This window comes from Sorex araneus, chromosome 11 (genome assembly GCF_027595985.1).
Source record: "Sorex araneus isolate mSorAra2 chromosome 11, mSorAra2.pri, whole genome shotgun sequence".
In the NCBI taxonomy this organism is placed as follows: domain Eukaryota; kingdom Metazoa; phylum Chordata; class Mammalia; order Eulipotyphla; family Soricidae; genus Sorex; species Sorex araneus.
In genome coordinates, this window is record NC_073312.1 from 14,834,347 (window position 1) to 14,853,553 (window position 19,207).

Sequence of the window (19,207 nt, forward strand, 5' to 3'; positions counted from 1 at the left end):
TAGACCGAACATGAGAACATGAAGGCCACTCAATACCTCTATTGCAAACTACAACACCCAAAAGGAGAGAGAACAAAAGGGAATGCCCTGCCACAGAGGCAGGGTGGAGTGGTGGGGGAGGGGTAAGGGTGGTGAGAGGGATGCTGGATCATTGGTGGAGGTGAATGGGCACTGGTGGGGGGGTGGGTAAAAGATCACTGTATGAGTGAAATGCAAACACAAAAGTTCATAAGTTTGTAACTGTACATGACAGTGATTCTCTAATTAAAGATAATTAAAAAAAGAATCCTGTGGGTTTACCGAGGGACTGGAGGCTATTTCCTGAGATAACTCTTCCCAAGAAGAAGTAGATGCTTTGTCTCATGTTTCTAGTGACCTAAGAGCTACCCAAGAGAAAAGTTGAGTACCAGAGTTCCAGGAGACAGTAGAGTATTGGGAAGAAATGGAGCACTGAGAGGAGGCCTCGTAGCTTAAGGCTGTCACCGAAATTAGCCCTGTGACTCTTACCCAAGAAGAATAGAAACCATGGCTTTCTCCTGTCTTCCACCTTTTCCAAGTTCCACCATTACCTCCCAGCTCAGACCTCCTAGGATGTGTTAGTATCAGTATTTTAGCTTTAGTGTTAATACTCAGTTTTAAGAGTTATCCTAATTCACTAAACAACTGGGCACAGATAATGTTTGCCTTCCCAGTGAGGCTTCAGGAGTTTTCTCTAGACTAGTTCAAACATGTAACTCATCTCACATATTTCAGTAGCCTCTTGCCAATAGCTCCAACATTTGCTAGAGGAAAAAAAAGAGATATACGGAATCATGTATAATTGCAATATAAATGGAATCTTGGTTAAAATGAAATCACTTATCAGAATTAAACTTGACTGTACTTTAATTGAAGGCTATAATCCAATTGAAGAGTTTGAGTCAACAATTACAATTCCTACTTAACCTCTCATTTATTTTGCCTTCCTAAAATGACTATGCATCTGCTCCCTTTTTTCGGTTTTATTTATTTTTGTGTGCATTGGGGGCGCCCTAACCAGCAGTGCTCGGGGCATTTTTGGCTCTTTACTCAGGAATCATTCTGGCAAGGTTCAGGGGAGCCTATGAGGTGTTGCAGTGCAAGGGAAAAATACTGTCCAGTAGTAGCTGCTTTCTTCTTATTGGAGAATGTCATCATGAACAGAACACATATTTGCTTTCACTTCTACTCTTTTATTATTTTTAGATCACCTTCCTCTCTTGTAGCATAGTGTATATAGAATGATGGTTTAAAGGAAGATTTGGGAAAATATAGGACAAATCCTCCTTCCACCGATTTTATAAAAATGTGTTGTTAGCACCCATCCATCCAGCTACATTTGTGTATGCATTCTCCATGACTGCTATCTTACTACAACAGTATTGCATAGTCACAAGAGAGGTCATCTGGACCCAAAAATTAATTATTGACAGTCTGGCCCTTTGAAGAAAAAAGTATGCTGGAGCTTAACATGCCTAGGTTCAATTCAGGTCTTTGACACTTGCTAGTTTGTGAAAGGCTAGCTTTGACCTTGGAACCATGGTAGCTAATGGAAACTAACAGGATTGTATGAGAATCTAGTAAGATAGTGTGTGTGAAAAACAAACAAACAAAACCTTTAGTTCTGTTCCTGATACAGAGTAAATGCTCAAGAAATAGTAGCTATCACTGATTATTCACTCCCTTATACAGAAAATGTTTACCTTATGCACTCTCTGTGCTAATTCTGGATGGTGTGTGAGTGTGTGTGTGTGTGTATGTGTGTCACAGTGGGGGCAGAGGATTGTGTGGTTACAGCAATAATCAAAATATAGAAGGGCCTGGCTCTCATGGAGCTCAGATTCCAGTGTGGAAGATAGACACTAGGATTAAGAGAGATCAAAAGATAATTTTAGAGAGTGATAGATACTATAAATAAAAGAGGAGGATCTGAAAATAAGTGACAAGGCAGGGGACAAAAAGTTGCAAAGACCTAAATGTAAGAATGAGTCAGCCATGCAATTATCTCAAAAAGGAATGTTCCTGGCAGAAGGGGGACATAAAACAGAGGCACTGGCCAGGGTTGAGCTTGGGATGGTCCAAAAATAGAGCAATGGCCTTGAGACTAGGGCAGAATGAGGGAGGGGAGAATGGTAGAGGACTGGGGGAGCAGGGGTCAGCGGGGATAAGAGAAAGCCTAGAGAAGATGCTTGGACTTTAGAGGCAGGGATGCAATCTGAGATCATAATGGGACAGAAATGTAAATGAGTCCTTGGCCTCATTTTATGACCCTTGTTATAATTACGTTCATCTTCTTTGGTGGTTGGCATTGGTGATGATGGAAACAGGAGACGATTAGGAGCCCCAGTGAGCCCTAGTCAAAAGGGCACTTTAGGTTGTGGCAAGCACATCACATTGCCCCAGCTGAACACAGTGACCTCACTTGGGCTTTTTGCCTTACAGTACCTCTGCCTCGCCCCAAAGATCTTCCACCAATGCCGTTACCCCTTTGAAATCATTCTTTGTCAAGAGCCTTTAAAACAACTCCAGGGGGAGCACTTAAGGTAAAAATCAGTTAACAGTAATTTGAAAACACCCTAATAAATTTCCAGCAACCTAAGACCACCAGATAATTTTTTTTTGGTCTCAAGAGTCCTTCAGAATTCACAGCTCGGTTCCCATAATTAGCATTTCTTTTATGTCTGGACCATTGAGCAGGCGTGAAGAGCTTCTGTGATAATATTTTTACCTGTTTCAGGTCTAAAAGAAAGTTTTAGATACAATCAGTTGTTCCACCTACCCAGGAGTTGTTAATAATGACCACTGGGCATTACTTGCTCTCTTCAAAGCTTTCCTGCAGACTTGGCTTACTGAAATGTAAAAGTATACCTTTAGGTTACCTACCTTTATCCATTTTGGATGACTTCTTCTCTCCTTGTTCTCCTCTTTATTCTCCACCTTCATAGTTTTGTTATCCCCAAAACTCTTTATTGAACAATTCCTTTAGGGTGTCTATGTGCTTCTGCCTCATCTTGCCTTAGATATTGTTCAAGGAAAAAGATCTAAATGTGACTACCTTACAAGTCATGGTTTTGTTTTTGTTTTTGGCTTGTTTCTTTTTTGATCTTTTTGGGTCACACTCGGTGATGCTCAGGGATTACTCCTGGCTCTGCACCCAGGAATGACTTCTGTTGGTGCTCAAGGGACCATATGGGTGCTGGGGATTGAACCTTGGTCAGCTGTGTGCAAGGCAAATGCCTTACCCACTGTACTATTGCTCCAGCCCCGACTCCCTAAAATTTAATGCAAACATTTACATGTGATCTTTCCATCCCCCTAAAGAAGAATCTGCAGTTTCATCATATTATTAAAACATGCCCTGATTCCCAAAGCTAGGAAGTACTGTAAAACTTTCCTGACTCAATCAGTAGCAGAGTTATCTAAGGAAAACATATCACTAGGAAAGAAAGATGTGTTGGGGATGTCTGAGATTCTTGAATACATCTAGTATATGTTATGCTTTGGGAAAGCTACTTAACAAGAAGCTTTTCTTTGTACAGGTTGGAAAACTTTGCTCAGCACCCATAGAAGAACTGCAAATGCTCTGCTGTGCCCACTACATTTCCAGTTCTGTCCTATCCCTGGCATGCTTCAATCAGTCTTAACCACTCTGCAGGGGCAGGTCCGAATAACAACTTTGTTTTACAGCTGAGGAAAATGAGGCACAGAGAGTCTACAGCCATAGGTTGAGTTTACATTTCACATTCCAAGACCCTCACAGTTTTGGGTCATGTAGTTTGTCCAGCTGTAATGAGTGGTTCAGAATAATGATCATTTTGGACATGTCTCAATAATGGTCAGGTAAGTAATCTTGAAGCACGTGCCCCATTAATAACAGGATTCCTACATGTGCCACTTCTGGTTTTGTGAATAAGAGCAGATTGCAGGCCACATGCATAGGCGACTCAGCTGACTGATCTACTTAATTAGGATTTGCCTAAGAGTTATTGTGGTTTATATGACTGAGTGACTGATCAAATAATATATGTTATCATTATTATCATCAACACTGGAAATTAAAACTGTGTACATAGGGCATGCCAAACCCAACAGAGCTTAAAATGGACCAAATCTTATCTCTGAGAGCTTAAAATATTTATTAATTCCAGGATGTTATCAATTGATGAGACTTCAGATAAGATTCATATACTACCTAGATTATATTTATCAATAATCAATGAGTAGGGGTCTAGAAATTAAATGGACTGTCCCCTATGTACTTAAAAGTAACCTAGTAAAATAAGTTGTGAATATTAATTTTATCTAACACTAATTTTATCTAATTAATTTCTAGTAATTCTAAATTTGTGCATGATCTATCTATCTGCTTATATATCTATCCATCTATGTTTCAGTGATTTATGGAGGTAGAATAGAAATTCTGCAGTAGACCTGGGAATCTCTGGAAAAAAGAAACAATGAATAACTTAGTAGGGGCTGGTGAGATAGCAAATTTTAGGGGAAGATATCCCTGTTTGGTTCCTGGCACCTTATGTTCTCCCCACACACACCTCCCCACCCACCCCCACAGCATCTCAGGCATAGCCCTAAAGGCCCCCAAACACTGCCAGGTACATATACCTATACCATAGCATCCTAGAAGCTCCAATTAAAATTTTTTTTTTTTTGCTTTTTGGGTCACACCCAGCGATGCTCAGGGGTTACTCCTGGCTTTGCACTCAGGAATTACTCCTGGCGGTGCTTGGGGGACCATATGGGATGCCGGGGATCGAACCCGGGTCGGCCGAGTGCAAGGCAAACGCCCTACCCGCTGTGCTATGGCTCCGGCCCCCCCCCAAATTTTTTTTAATGAATCACCGTGGGGTACACTTACAGACTTACAAACTTTCGTGCTTACATTTCAGTCATACAATGATCGAGTACCTATCCCTTCACCACTGCCCTTTTTCTACCACCAATGATCCCAGTATCCCTCCCACCAATCTCCCCCTTCCCCCGCTTCCTCCACCTCTGTGGCAGGGCATTCCCTTTTGCTGTCTCTCCTTATGGGTGTTGTGGTTTGCAATAGAGGTATTGAATTGCCATCATTCAGTCTGTAGTCTACTTTCAGCACGTATCTCTCATCCCGAGCAAGCCTTCCAATACCCCATACCTGGTGGTCCGTTCTCTATCTGAGCTGCCTTTATTGCTCCATGACTTGGAAGCCAGCCTCACATGCAGAAGCTCCACACTTTTGCATCTCAGCACACACTGATCCACTGGCCCTATTGGCTGGTTATCACCAGGATTGACTCTCACTGGACACTATTGGGGTATTTCCTCTAAAATTGAATAAGTATATATAAATCTGCAACATAAAGGGGGTGTAAGTCACCCTGTCTCTGAGAAAGGTTGGACTCAGTAATAGAACAAGGTGGAGATGGTGGCAAGTGTTGCTGCCTGGTCTGTTTTCTGGAAAGCCTAATCTCTAACATCTTACTTGCACATTTGAGTCACTGCCAAAATTTTTTTATTACTTATTTAGTTTTGTTTTTTGGGTCACACCCAGCGATGCACAGGGGTTACTCCTGGCTCTGCACTCAGGAATTACTCCTGGTGGTACTCGGGACCATATGGGATGCTGGGATTTGAACGTGGGTTGGCCGCGTGCAAAGCAAATGCCCTACCCGCTATGCTATCGCTCCAGCCCATTGCAAAAAAAATTTAAATATCGTCAAAACTCCCATATTGTATCATAAATTAGTTTTTGCTTCATACCAGGTAAGTTATGTAATTTTGAACTACATAACTTGTAGACTGATTGTGATAAACTTCATAATTTTGGAATCCCATCTTTTGAGAATATTTAAATTAAAAGGTCAAGTTAGTTATGGGAATATGCTTAGAATACACAGCAGAATACATTTTATAAAAGGAAATCCTAGAAATTCTATGCCCCCCACAACAACAAAATTAGTTTCTTTAAAAGCTTTTAAGAAAAAGTTTGAGTTGAACTTAGATTGATCTTCTCGATTAGATTTAATTTGTGAAGTACTAGTTGACTTTGAACACATTTGAAAAAGAATAAAGGCAAATGTAATTCTCCTACTCATCATCTTTGGGAATTTTTTTCTTTCTGACAAAGACTGATTCCAAGAATATTGAGAATAGTTTGTTTACAGATATGTCTTGATTTCCTTTGCAAGTATTTTGAAATTTCTTCCAGTGTCTTGGGCTTCTGAGGAGTTGCCTTCCAGCCTTAGCTTCTCTGTGCATGGTGGAGTGCTGTATCCCATTTTCATTTAGAACCCCAATGCTGGATCAGTTGGGTTGGGTTTGAGTATAGGAGCACAGTCCCCATCACTCAAACTCTACACTTAATATATCTAAACTTGCAGACCCAAAGATCTCCTTGTTCAGAGCTGTTGACATTCACATTCTCCTTTATTACTTTGGTAATCAATTATGTCTTAGGTTTAGACATTAACGAAAGAGATGGTGAACATGTGTTCTGGACAAGGTACTGCTTTGTGGGGATAGAGATAAATAAGTGAGAGAAGTCAAGAATGACATTTAAGATGGAAAGGCAGATATTAAATGACTAATTCTATAATTTCCCCATTCAATTATAGTGAATCCAGTGGAAGAGAAGCAAGGTGCTTCTCATAAGAGGGCCAAGAACGTTCTCATGCAGAAGCAGAAATGAGCTATATTAGAAAGCCCAAACTGGAAAGAAAAATGGGAATTGTTGGGGAGGCCCACTGGCATAGGAAGGAAAGTATGTAAGGAAAAGGCAGTGAGCTGGAAGTCACAGTCATGGCTAGAGCTGGAGTGAGAAAGGATATGAGGGACGAGATGGGGATGCTGAGGTTAGCAGGAACAGACAGAGTCAGGTATTAATGGCTGTTATTAGGCTCTACTTTTAAAACTGTACAGAATAATAGAAGGAATTTTAATTAGCTGGAGTGAAGATCAGGTCAAGAAGTAGGGATATCCGACGTGCTCTGTGTTGCATTTTACTATGTTCATTCTGGATCTGTGGGTAGTTTTGAAGGGTGTTAGGGGGCAACACAGACATGAGGGTCTAGGGAGTAAGTTGGTACCACCCAGGGAAGCTGATGGAGGCCTGGATGAGGATTGTCCGGTAGAGAGGGCCATACAGGAATGATGGGCCAGCAATTTAGAAAATAAAATGGCCAAGTTAGCATTGGATTATGATGTGGGAAGAAACTAGACTCCTAGGTCCCTGCCTACTAAGAAAGGATTATGGAGTAAGAATAATAAAGGGTCTTGAGCCAGCCAAAGATGCTAAGATAAATTATCCAGGTCTGTAGAAATAACAGTGATCAGAGCCGGAGTGAGGAAGGATGAGAGGGAGGAGATGGGGTGGTGAGGCTAGCCCAGACTAACCTCAGAAGAGCCTGTGATTGTGAAAGTTGGGTAAAGGCCTGATCCTTATAGCGAGAGCCTAAACTTGCTCTACAGGCTAGCAGCACCCAGAATCTGATAGCAAGTTATCCCATAGCAGAAAAGTGATGGGTGAGGCTGGACACACACATACCCCAGCTCATTTGGTATCCCCTTCCCCTTGACACATGCCTTGTTTTTGACCTGTAGCTCAGCTCCACAAAGCATGGTGGGTCATCTATTTCCAAAAAAACTGGTGATTTGCAGGGAAGCCTTCTCTCAAATCACAGCTCATACCTCCCCTTCCAGGCTGACCAAGTTCCTAAATTTGGTCCCGAATCAAGCTGCAGTTCCGACTCCTATTTCTCTGACCTTCATGGTAAAGGTTGTATGACTTCCTTCGAGATGCTGATCACACATGGCTCACTTTTATTTTTTAATTTTCCAAAATTCTTACTCAGGCTGAAAAGGCCCTGCTTGATCTGGGTCCTCTGAGTTCTCCGTCCCTGCCACCCTGACCCTTCCTTTCTCCTGTCCAGCCCAGCAAGCCTCCATTCAATCATCCTTGCCAAGCTCCACCCGCCCACCCTAAGGGCTCTGCCTAGTACATTCTCTAGACTTGGCAAGGTCTCTGGTAGGTTCCTTTCACTGCCAGGACCTCTTCAGACTCCAGCCTCAGTGGCGCTGCTGTGCCTGAGGGGTTCCCTCTCTGGTTCCCTTCTCTTGTGGCTTCACCTCTGGAATTTTCTGTGTCAGAGGCAGTTTGCATCCTTCTTCACACTTTCCACACATGTGGTGATTTTATTTGCTTTGTCTTTTGTTCATCCTTCCCTGCACAGGCCCAAGAGACTGTTTCTCTTCTAAGGGATGTGATGTAACGCTAAAGGTGTATCCCCGGGGTCTCAAAGAGATTTGTGGCCCAAAGTGGACTTCAGTTGGGATGTTATGAATGAGTAAATGTTGACTTAATCTGTCTCCAGTGATTCTTGACTGGGTTCCAGAGGTCCAATAGTGATCATCTGGGGCAATCCTATCATCTCTCTCACCTTGGCTCTTGTGTCATACAGACTGAAAGCTGAGGGGATGGCCATTTCAGCGGGTTTCCTTCACTGTTTCTCTTTACTTTGGTCCTTTTATGGCCTAAAACTCCACTTCCTCCACAAAATTCTTGGCAATGGACTTTTGTGGAAACTACCAAAATTCTAGAATTTCACTCCTTACTGTCTTCTTACTGGCATTCTCCTTCTGAACATCAGTCACCTCCTCTAAGGATGCATCACAACCGTCATCAGAACCCTCCGCCACTAGCCCCTCAGCTGTACGGGCCTCCCCTGGCTCCTCTCACAGCCTCTCCTTTCCACACAACCCAGTTTTACTCCACAGGAAATATAAGACCCCTTGAGTTTTTGTCTTCCTGGTGACCAAACTTAGTTAATAATCTCTCTCTCTCTCTCTCTCTCTCTCTCTCTCTCTCTCTCTCTCTCTCTCTCTCTCTCGCTCTCTCTCTCTGTCTCTCTTTCCAATAGCAGAGGTTGTTTACAATCTCTACAATAGACAATAGTTTCTCAGGAAATTTCTTAACTTTCCTTAATTAAGGGTCTTGGAAACCCCAGGACATAAAATTATAAAGTCTTGATATCCTGGAAGAAGGAGGAAACACGTTTCATTTCTTAAGGATGAGCTAATAGTTGTCAAAAATAAAATCTTACAAGCTAATTTCTTAATTTTCCTGCTCTACTAGTTATCCAGACATAACAAGCCCTGCCCCAAGGGCCAGCCAATGGTTGGCAGCCTGGGAGACAACCTACTTCCTGCCAGTCTTGCTCCTAGGGGTGGGAGGGATCAGAGCCTTGTCTTGTAGTCCATCCAGTAGGAGATGCCAAGCCACAGCTCCTAGGAGCCTGAATGCCTCTTGCTTGGTTTATTTAACGTTTCCAGCTTATTCTATGGATGGAATGATTTTCAGTCAAATCCAAGCCATCGTTCTGCCACAACGTGAAAAGTGAGTCAGAGGGATTCTATTCTCTTCATACAGGCTAGAATTACTCTAGCACCCAGATCTGGGCTCAAAAACCTGAGTCAAGGATACATCTGTCTGTAAGTAACAGAACACAGAGTATACTGGTTTAGATAGATAGAAGTGTAACAAAATCCAGGAATATTTTGAGGTGTGTGCTGAGTAGAATTTATTTCTTTAAATTTATTTTTTTTGGGAGATCTCTTAAGCAAGGAGGATACTAGGGGGGTCACATCTGCCAGTGCTTGACTAACTGAGGCAGGTGATTCTGTGTCAGGTCTGTCGCTGTGATCCCACCAGGATTACTCCAGTGGTTCGCAGGAGGCTGTGTGGTGCTGGGAATTGAACTCAGGAACCTAAGCATGCAAGAATGTGCTCCAGCCCTTTGAGATTTCTCCCTGGCCTTTGCTTCCTGGTTTTGAAGCTTAAGGTATCTTAATATCCACAGCAAATGGGTGTGGGCGAAAATGTTCCAGAAATCCACAAGTTTGACTTCAGATTTCATTCCCAGAGCAGGTAGGACCATAAGGCTGCAGGGACAATTAATTCAACTAGAGAACAAGATGACCACAAATTCATTCTTCCTTTAGGACTATACAAGAGAGCACTCTGAACAAAAGCAGGCTCTTGATAGCCAGTAAGTGGGAAAGAAGAGATAAGCAGGTCTCAGTACCTGCCCCAAATCTAGAAAGTCACAAAATTTCAAAGCCGTGGACTAATCAACTTGATTGTTAGTTTGAGAAACTTTTTGGAAACAATCATTAAACTGGAGTTGTATGTGTCTCCTTGGCCTATATGCTCTAAGAGAGAAGTCTTTGTGGCATCTCCTTCATTGCTATACTCATAACAAGGTACTTGCTGGGCATCAGGTACTCAATAAACTGTCACTGACAAAAAAGAGGGACCCAAAGGATCTGGTGGAGAGTAGAAAATAGCATCAATTCAGTAAAGATAATATAGCATTGGATTTCAGTAACTTCGTGGACAATGTTTCTCAGAATTATTCAAAGAAATTCCTATCTACATAGGGGAACCTGAAGCAGTTGAGAACATGTACTAAAGTAAGTTTTGAGCCAAGAATCCAAGTCAATCTGGACCAAAACCTTTTGAATTGGAAGTAGAAGGAAGATAAGGAAAAGCTATTGACAGTAATTTGGGTTTTAGTACAATAAAGGGTTTGCTTCAGACACCTTCTCTGTACCTTCTAGATGGATCACTGTATCACTGTCATCCCTTTGCTCATCGATTTGCTTGAGGCAGAACCAATAATGTCTCCATTGTGAGACTTGTTGTTACTGTTTTTAGCATATTGAATATGCCACGGGTAGCTTGCCAGGCTCTGCCATGTGGGCGGGATACTCTCGGTAGCTAGCAGGGCTCTCCGAGAGGGGCGGAGGAATCGAACCTGGGTTGGCTGCGTTAGAGGCAAATGCCCTACCAGTTGTGCTATTGCTCCAAACCTTTCTAGATGGATGATTTAGACAAGTAGTCAACTGTTTTAGCTGCAGTTTTCTTCCTGTAAATTTAAGACCATCTTGCAGAATCATGGGAATGGGGCCTATTAAGATGTTCAGGAGAAATATTAATATGTAGGATGGCTGGAAAGGATATTATAAAAATATCTTGAAGGACTGAAAAGTGGGAAATAGATGAAACAAATGCCATACGCACATAGATATGTGTCAGTTACTTTGACAGGAGCAGGATAGGTACTGCCTGATTTTCCTGAAGCTTCTTTGCTGATGCAATTGGTAGGATCTGCCTATTACTCCTCTCGCCCACCTCCCCCGAAGGATCTGATTAGACACCCCTTTATTTTTTATTTTATTTTATTTTATTTTGCTTTTTGGGTCACAACCCAGCGATGCTCAGGGGTTACTCCTGGATTTACACTCAGGAATTACTCCTGGCGGTGCTTGGGGGACCATATGGGATGCCGGGGATCGAACCCGAGTTGGCCGCGTGCAAGGCAAACGCCCTACCCGCTGTGCTATCGCTCCGGCCCCTAGACACCCCTTTAAAGGGCAGAGACAGTCTAAGGAGAGAGTACAGTGGGTAGGGCACTTGCTTTGCATGCCACAGGTTGAGTTCAATCTCTAGCACCTTATGTGGACCCTGAGCCTCACTAGGAGTTACCCCTGATTCCATAGCCAGGAGTAATCCCTGAGCACATCTAGGCATGGCCCCCAAACACAACAAAACAAAATGCATAGACTATCACCTTAGGATTCCAGCTTGAAAACAAGACATTGAAAGGCTGGGAAAACATTGAAATTATCTGAAGAATTTGTGGAGAGAACACTTCTCATACTTGTGAATGGTAATATGTGTACTCATGCTCTCTTTTTAAACTTTCTGGTTAGAAGTTTGTGCATTTTATTGATTTACAAAATGGGAGGGTTTGGCTTAATGATTTCTCTATTATTTTTCAGTTTTTCATTTCACTGATTTCTGCCCTATATCATTGATTTTTATTTTACTTACTTCGGGTTTAGTTTGTTTTTTTCTAAGGCCAGCACTGAAATCAATGACTGAGACCTCTTTTAATATAGGTATTTTACTGCTATACATTTCTCACTAAATACAACATTAGGTGCACCTCTCAAATTATGGTGTGTTATACTTTAAATATCATTGGGCTCAAAATTCTTTCAAATTTCTATGACTACATCTCCTTTCAATGAATAGTTTGTAAGAAACTATGTAATTTCCAAATATTTGGGGACTTTCCAGATGTCTTTCAATTACTTCAGTTTCTACTGTGATCAAAGCATATTTTACATGGTTTAGATACTTACAAATCTGTTAACATTTGTTTCTTGACCCAGAATGTGGTCTGTTTTGGTAAATGTTTTGTGGGTACACACACATACACAAAGATAATTTCTTGGGTTCAGAAAGCACAATGAATAGAGTACTTGTATGCTGTTGAACTGGGTCCGATCCCTGAAACCACATATGATCCCCTAAATGCCACCAGGATCACAGAGCTAGGGATAAGCCTTGAACACAGTCAGGTCTGACCCCGAAACCCCACTCCCAAAGACAAATAAAAAGAATGATATTTTCTTTTGCTGGTATGGTGTTTTAAACACTGACTATGAAAAGCTGGTGATGGCATTGTATAAACTTTTTATACTATTTGGATTTTCTTTCTTTCTTTCTTTCTTTCTTTCTTTCTTTCTTTCTTTCTTTCTTTCTTTCTTTCTTTCTTTCTTTCTTTCTTTCTTCCTTCCTTCCTTCCTTCCTTCCTTCCTTCCTTCCTTCCTTCCTTCCTTCCTTCCTTCCTTCTTTCTTTCTTTCTTTCTTTCTTTCTTTCTTTCTTTCTTTCTTTCTTTCTTTCTTTCTTTCTTTCTTTCTTTCTTTCTTTCTTTCTTTCTTTCTTTCTTTCTTTCTGGAGGGTAAGAGAAGGGGGCACACCAGGAGTTACTCAGGGCTTACTTCTGTCTCTGTGCTCAGGAATCACTCCTGGAAAGAAAGCTGGGAGTGTCAGGGATTAAACCTGGTTTGATCAGATGCAAGGCAAGTATCCTACCCATTGGACAATCATTCTGGTCCTCTAAATCTTTCTGCTTAAAGAGTCAACAGACTTTCAGGACTGGAGTGATAGCACAGCAGGTAGGGTGTTTGCCTTGCATGCAGCCGACCCAGGTTCGATTCCCAGCATCCCATATGGTCCCCAAGCACCACCAGGAGTAATTTCTGAGTGCATGAGCCAGGAGTAACCCCTGTGCATCACCGGGTGTGACCTAAAAAGCAAAAATAAAAAAAGAGTCTATACATTTTGGATGTATACACTATGCTTATTCACCTATATATTTCATAGAGATTGTAGGTGCTTCCAATATTTGCTCTAACAAAAAATAGAGCAGTAAACGGAATATGTAGACATCCCAATACATGTGTATTAAGACTTTTATATGTGGGGTCTGAGCAGTAGTATAGCAGGGAGGGTGTTTGCCTGGCATGAAGCCAACACGGGTTTGACCCTGAGTCGACCATTCCAGAGCCCTGCAAGCTACCGAGAGTATCCCGTCCGCACGGGCAGTGCCTGGCAAGCTGCCCATGGTGTATTTGATATGCCAAAAAAAGTAACTATAGGTCTCATTCCCCTGACCTTGAAAGAGCCTCCAATCTTTGGGAAAGATGAGTAAGTAGAGGCTGTTAAAATTTCAGGGCTGGGAGGAATAGAGACATTATTGGTGCCTGCTCCAGTAAATCAACGAACAACGGGATGACAGTGATATAGTGAGACAGTGATGCTGATTTTCTGTCTACTTGCTCTCTCATTTATTGAAAGAGGGGTAGTAGAAGTGCTTTATTGTAGTCATGAGTTTGTCTATTTCTCCTGACAATGTTATACTTTTTTGATTCATTTATCTAAACTTTACTAGATGCACACATATTTAGAATAGTTTTGCCTCTTGATTGAATCATTCATCATCATGAGATGATACTCTATTTCTGGCAATTTTCTTTGCATCAAAGTCTACTTTGTCTGATGGCAATATAACCACCTACATTTTTTTGTGATTTGCAAAGAATTAATATATTGTTTTCCAATATTTTGTTTTCAATTTATTTGTCCTAAAATTATATTTTTTAGTCATAAAAGATTTTTTGTATTTTCTTTTTTTGTTCTAGCTAGACTTTGTATTTTTTTTTTTCATTTTGGGTCACACCCGGCAATTCACGGGGGTTACTCCTGGCTCTGCACTCAGGATTTACTCCTGGTGGTGCTCAGGGGACCATATGGGATGCTGGGAATCGAACTCGGGTTGGCCACGTGCAAGGCAAACGCCCTACCTGCTGTGCTGTTGCTCCAGCCCCCAGACTTTGTATTTTAATTGATGTGATTACTTATATACATCTAGTTCTACTCTTAGGCTGTGCTTTAACCCTTCAATCTTTTCCCTTTCTCTCTGTACTGCCTTTTTTTGAATTAACTGAATGGTTTTGTTTTTGTTCTTCTCTTCTTTCACAAGCCTAGCAAACAGTGATCCTGATCTTAGATGCCCATGCTTGGTGACATGGCACTGTTTGAGGGAACTAGGGATGGGGGTGGGCCACAAAGGCAAGTTTGTTGTGGGAAGTACCTGGAGTGGGGGGCACTTGGTTCCAGGGATAAAACTAAAATTCCAGTGCATGAAAGGCATGGGCTCCTGATCATAGAACTATCTTCCTGGCCCTTTCCTTCCCCCCTTTACAATACTTCTGCTTTATTCCCCTTGCTTATATATTAATTTGTTTTGATTATATAGTAGTTGCTTTGGTAATTAGAATCTATGTCTTAAACCAACCAGTTTACCTTGAAGTAATGTACCTTGAAGTACATTATGCCACTCTATACTTAGTGTAAAGATGTCATAAGAGAATGATTATCCCTTTCTGGATCTTGTGTTGTCAAACATTTTATTCCTTATATATAAATTCTGTAAAACAGTTCTTTTGTTTTTACATGAAGCAATTACCTTCTTAAAAAGTTTTGTAAAAAGAAGAGAGCTTTTTATCTTCATGTGACCATTTTCCTTTTCTTGACTGGCAGTAAGGGGGTGTGAACAGGAGGAGCTTGGACCACACCCAGCAGAGCTTAGGAGAATCAAACCCAGGTTGGCCACAAGCAAGACGAGTATCTATTTACTGTTCTATGTCTCTAGGCCCTTCACGTGAGTTCCCAAGCTCCTAATTCCTTTGTGTTGATTCAATTTTTCTGCATGCAACCATGCAGTTTCATTTTCCTTCTGTCTGCAGAATATTTCTTGTAAGTGCTGTTGATAAACTTTATCAGCTTTTATATATCAGAGTATCATTGTTTTTGGTTTATTGTTGAAATATATATATAAATAGTTCAAAATTAACAGATTTTTCACTAAGAATTTTAAACACGATGCCTTACTCAATCCTTGTATGTAAATTTCCAATGAGAAGTTGACTGTAGTTCTTTGATCATTGGTATAGTAATGTCTTTTTCTTCTTTCTTTTTTTTTTTTCATCTTTGGTCACTGTTGACCTTCTTGTTTTACTTTTACATTGGTTTTAAGCAGCCAATTGTGATGTTCCTTGGTAGAATTTTCAAACTTTTAGTTAGTTTGCTGAATGCCTGGGATTTGAGTTTATGGGTTAAAGTAAATTGGCAAAGTTTTCAGCCATTTTTTTCTTCACCTCAGTGATTCTCTGCTCAATTTTAGTCTGTCTTTTGATTTCTTCTCTCATTTTGGATAGTTCCTATCCTCTGTCTTCAGGTTCCTTAATCTTTTTTTTTCCCTAATGGTGTTTGTTTAGTCTTATTGTTAGTTCCATAGAAGTAGCATTTGTGGATGTTAGCAAAATCCCAGAAAATGATTTTAATATATTTATGTTTGTTTTAGATTTTAAAAGGGATTTTTCATGTCTTAGTATGTGTGCTCTGTATTCCCTTGGACATACAGAATAAAAATTTTAAAACATTATTTTCTAAATAATCACATCCATCATTGCTGTGACTTTGAAAATGATTTTTCTTATTATGTACCATGCTTTCCTGCCTTTTTTTGCCGGTTGAAAGTTTTGATTGGTTGCCAGACATTGTGAATTTCACCTTGGTGTGTGTTAGTTTTGATTTCTTTTAAGGACTCCTGTACATTGTGTTGGTACATTTTGTTCTTGGAAAAGTTTTGATCGCTTTGGGGCTGGCTTTTAAGATTGGTTTGGGAAGACAGAGACGCATTTACTCCAAAGTAACTTTATGCCACTACTGGGCCAAGACCTTTGGAGTCATAAATTATGAGGCTTTCCAGTTTAGTGCCAGGATCGGGCCCTATTTCTGGTTTTGTATGATCCCAGAGTACCTTTCCATTCTGGCTTGTAGGAACAGGAATAATTCCCTGTCTCGTGCAAGTTTAGGTGTTTGTGTTCTCATTCCCTGGAGGTAATTCTCTCCTTGGACTTATCAAGTAAGAATCTTCTAAGGGTGGTACAAGACCTTTTGTTTTGTAAGTTTCCAGAGCCTTTTACTCTCCCTTCCTCCTTCCCTCTCTTCCTTCTTCACATCTGATGGTACTCAGGGCTTACTACTGGCTAAACGCAGGGTTCACTCCTGATACTCTCTGGGAACTATATGGAGTGCTCGGGATCTAACCCAGGTCAGAACAGCTCCCTCGTTCCATGTGAACCGCCATCACCTATTTGGGATTCTAACTCAGTGCCTTGTTTCACTGTATCTCCCCTTCTATCTCTTCAGGGACTTTGTGTAATGCTTTCAAGAGTCTTCCTCCTTGCACTGCAGGAAGTAAACTGAGGCAACCATAATTCTCACCTCATTTATTTCCTCTCCCTTTTGGATCACGATCTTCCTACCCTGAACTGACTGCTATGTCCATTATTTCATTTTGCATTTTATTTTTTTAAAAAAGGTTGTCTAACAGGACAGTACAATCAGTCCTTGTTGCTCTGGCTAGACTGGATCACCATAATATTAGTGTGGTCTGTTGATAAAACAGATTGCCAGGGGTGTAACCTGCTTCTAAAACAATTTTCATTAAGTAACCAGAAACACCTCACATTGAAATCCGCATCTTCTGGAAGGACCATAAATAATCCTTGTGCAATGGGTATTGCAGGAGAGCCTCTTACAAATGAGCTTTATGTAAAACAATCTTAATTTTTTTCTGTCTTGGTTCTAATTCCCGCAGCGCTCACTTCATTTCTCATTCCCATGATGAGTATAATGAGAAATCACGGCTGTACAGAAGAAAGGAAAACTTTACTTTCAGAGTCAAGATTGAGGGCTTACCCAGAGAACGCTGACTAACATGGAGTACTGGTTAGTTACTTCACCACCTTCAAAGGGTAGGACCCAGTTTGTGACAGGCAGGAGGATTTTAATGGGAAGCATTTACGTTAGAGCAATAATTTAAAGCAACAGCACACTGATTTTAGCAGAGATGATCTCTCTCTCTCTCTCTCTCTCTCTCTCTCTCTCTCTCTCTCTGTCTCTCTGTCTCTCTCTCTCTCTGCCCAGCTGAATGTGAACTCAGAAAACAATTAGAGCTGTGATAGATATAGACTATGTGAAAAAGGAAATTCAAGGAGACAGTTAGGGTTGGCGTGAGGAGGTGAAAATCAGTGGCAGTATTTCCAGGGCAGGGGTCTTAATTATCTTTGTATTCACAGCTGCCGGAGATAAACTCAACGCCTGTTTAAGTGCATGTTAAAGGTTGTCCTTTTCCTCCCAATGACTAACACCCCAGATAACCACTGGCCATGTCAGGGGCACCACAAATACGGGGAAAGAAACTCTCTGTGCTGTTTCCCACGTTTTATTTAAAGGTCCACTCTGGACTCAGGTTCTTTCAAGTCCTATTTATGTTTCTCTATTAACTCATTTTCTTCCTTGAAGGAAAAGCAGCTCGGGCACTACCGGGGAAATTACACAAGAGAGCTCATTCCGATCCCCACCTCCCTCTCCCTCGTAAATGCTGCACCGCCTGGCAAATCCTATAAAAGACAGACCACACAGAGAAAACACACAGCCCACGCGCACATTCCCAACCCCAGAGCAGAGGGAAACGCAGCGAGAGAAGCCCACACGCACACACGCGCGCGCACGCATGCACCCAGCAGTCGGCAGCCGCACACACACAGCCGAGGCGTGCACAGACCCAACTCGGCAACAAAGCCGGAGAGCCCCGCCCCGCCCCGCCCCGCCCACCCGACCCCGCCCCCTCTGCCCCGCCCCCGAGCCCGCGCGTCATCAGGCCGCGACGCCGCAGCGCGGCCCGGCGGAGACTTGAAGTGCGGGCGCCTGCAGCAGCCGGAGCCCGCGGAGCTGCGCCTGCCGCGAGCTGCCGGGGCGGGAGCGGGCTGCGGGGAGGCTGCGCGGGCCGGGCCGGGAGCGCCGAGACAGGTGCGTCGCCGCCCTCTCCGCTGGACCCGGCGCGACTCCTGCAAGTGGCGGGGAGGGTCCTCAACCCCGTGGCCCCCCGTCGCCCTCGCGAGCCCGGGGGCGCCCCTGCGGCGATGGGGCCCGGCTCGTGCCGCCGGGTGGGCTGGGTCCGTGCCCGGGAGCTGCGGCTGCAGCGCGGGCTTGAGGACTCCCGAGACCCGACGCTCCCGCGTGGGAGAGGGGCGGGGTGGGCCTCGGCCTGGGCATTGCGGCTCCAGGGCTGCTCCCCAAGCAGCTGGTGCGGGGAACACCCCGAGGGCCGGCGGGACTGCGCGCTGGCCAGGTGTCAGACCCTGCGCTCCGGGCTCTGGAGGTGTATGGTCCCCGTCCCCGAGCTGGCAGGGGAGTGAGTAAAAGGGGGAGGAAAAAAAAAAATCTGCCACATCATGCCCATTTTCCAGATGGGGAAAACCAAGGCCTAGACATTCACCAGCTGGTCCAAAATCACACAGTGGGGGTCGTTGAACTCGAGTATGTTTGTTTTCTGAGCGGGTCCTGCGTCCAGCTCTCCCGTTCAGATCCCACAATTGACTGCTCTGTCCTTAATCTGGCGCCTCCAGGATTTTTTTTTTTTTTTTTAATATCTTGACCTTGGATAAACGCTGTGGGGAGGGAGGAACTAAGCCCGAACTTCCTATTGGCACTGGACTCGCCCTCCCTCTCCTCCCCTCTGCTCTCATCACGAGGCTGGCTACCTCTTCTTTTTCTCCGCAGCCAAGGGCTCCCTCTGTTGTAGCTAAATTCTGTGCCTGAAACGGATAGCTGGGTTCGATGTTCTAACACTGAAGCGCCTTCATGCCAGGTGCACTGCTTTGCTCGCTTTGTCTCCTTCTTATGTTACATTGTTACTTCCATTAAATTGT

The 19,207-nt window shown here is 42.8% G+C and overlaps 1 protein-coding gene across 6 annotated transcripts in view; it reads left to right on the forward strand.

Moving 5' to 3' along the window:
* The window catches only part of GPAM (glycerol-3-phosphate acyltransferase, mitochondrial), a 61,392-nt gene that overhangs the window by 11,131 nt on the left and 31,054 nt on the right, over positions 1–19,207 (forward strand). The window contains exons 1-2 of one of the 6 annotated variants that reach the window (XM_055118807.1): positions 18,288–18,305; positions 19,059–19,146. The exons of 3 other annotated variants lie outside the window; for them this stretch is intronic. In XM_055118807.1, coding sequence (XP_054974782.1) covers positions 19,140–19,146 — 7 coding nt within the window. In that variant the 5' untranslated portion in view covers positions 18,288–18,305; positions 19,059–19,139. Of the gene's footprint in view, positions 1–18,171; positions 18,306–19,058; positions 19,147–19,207 lie in introns of those variants that run through there. 2 more of the 6 variants (XM_055118806.1, XM_055118810.1) reach the window with 2 other exon arrangements.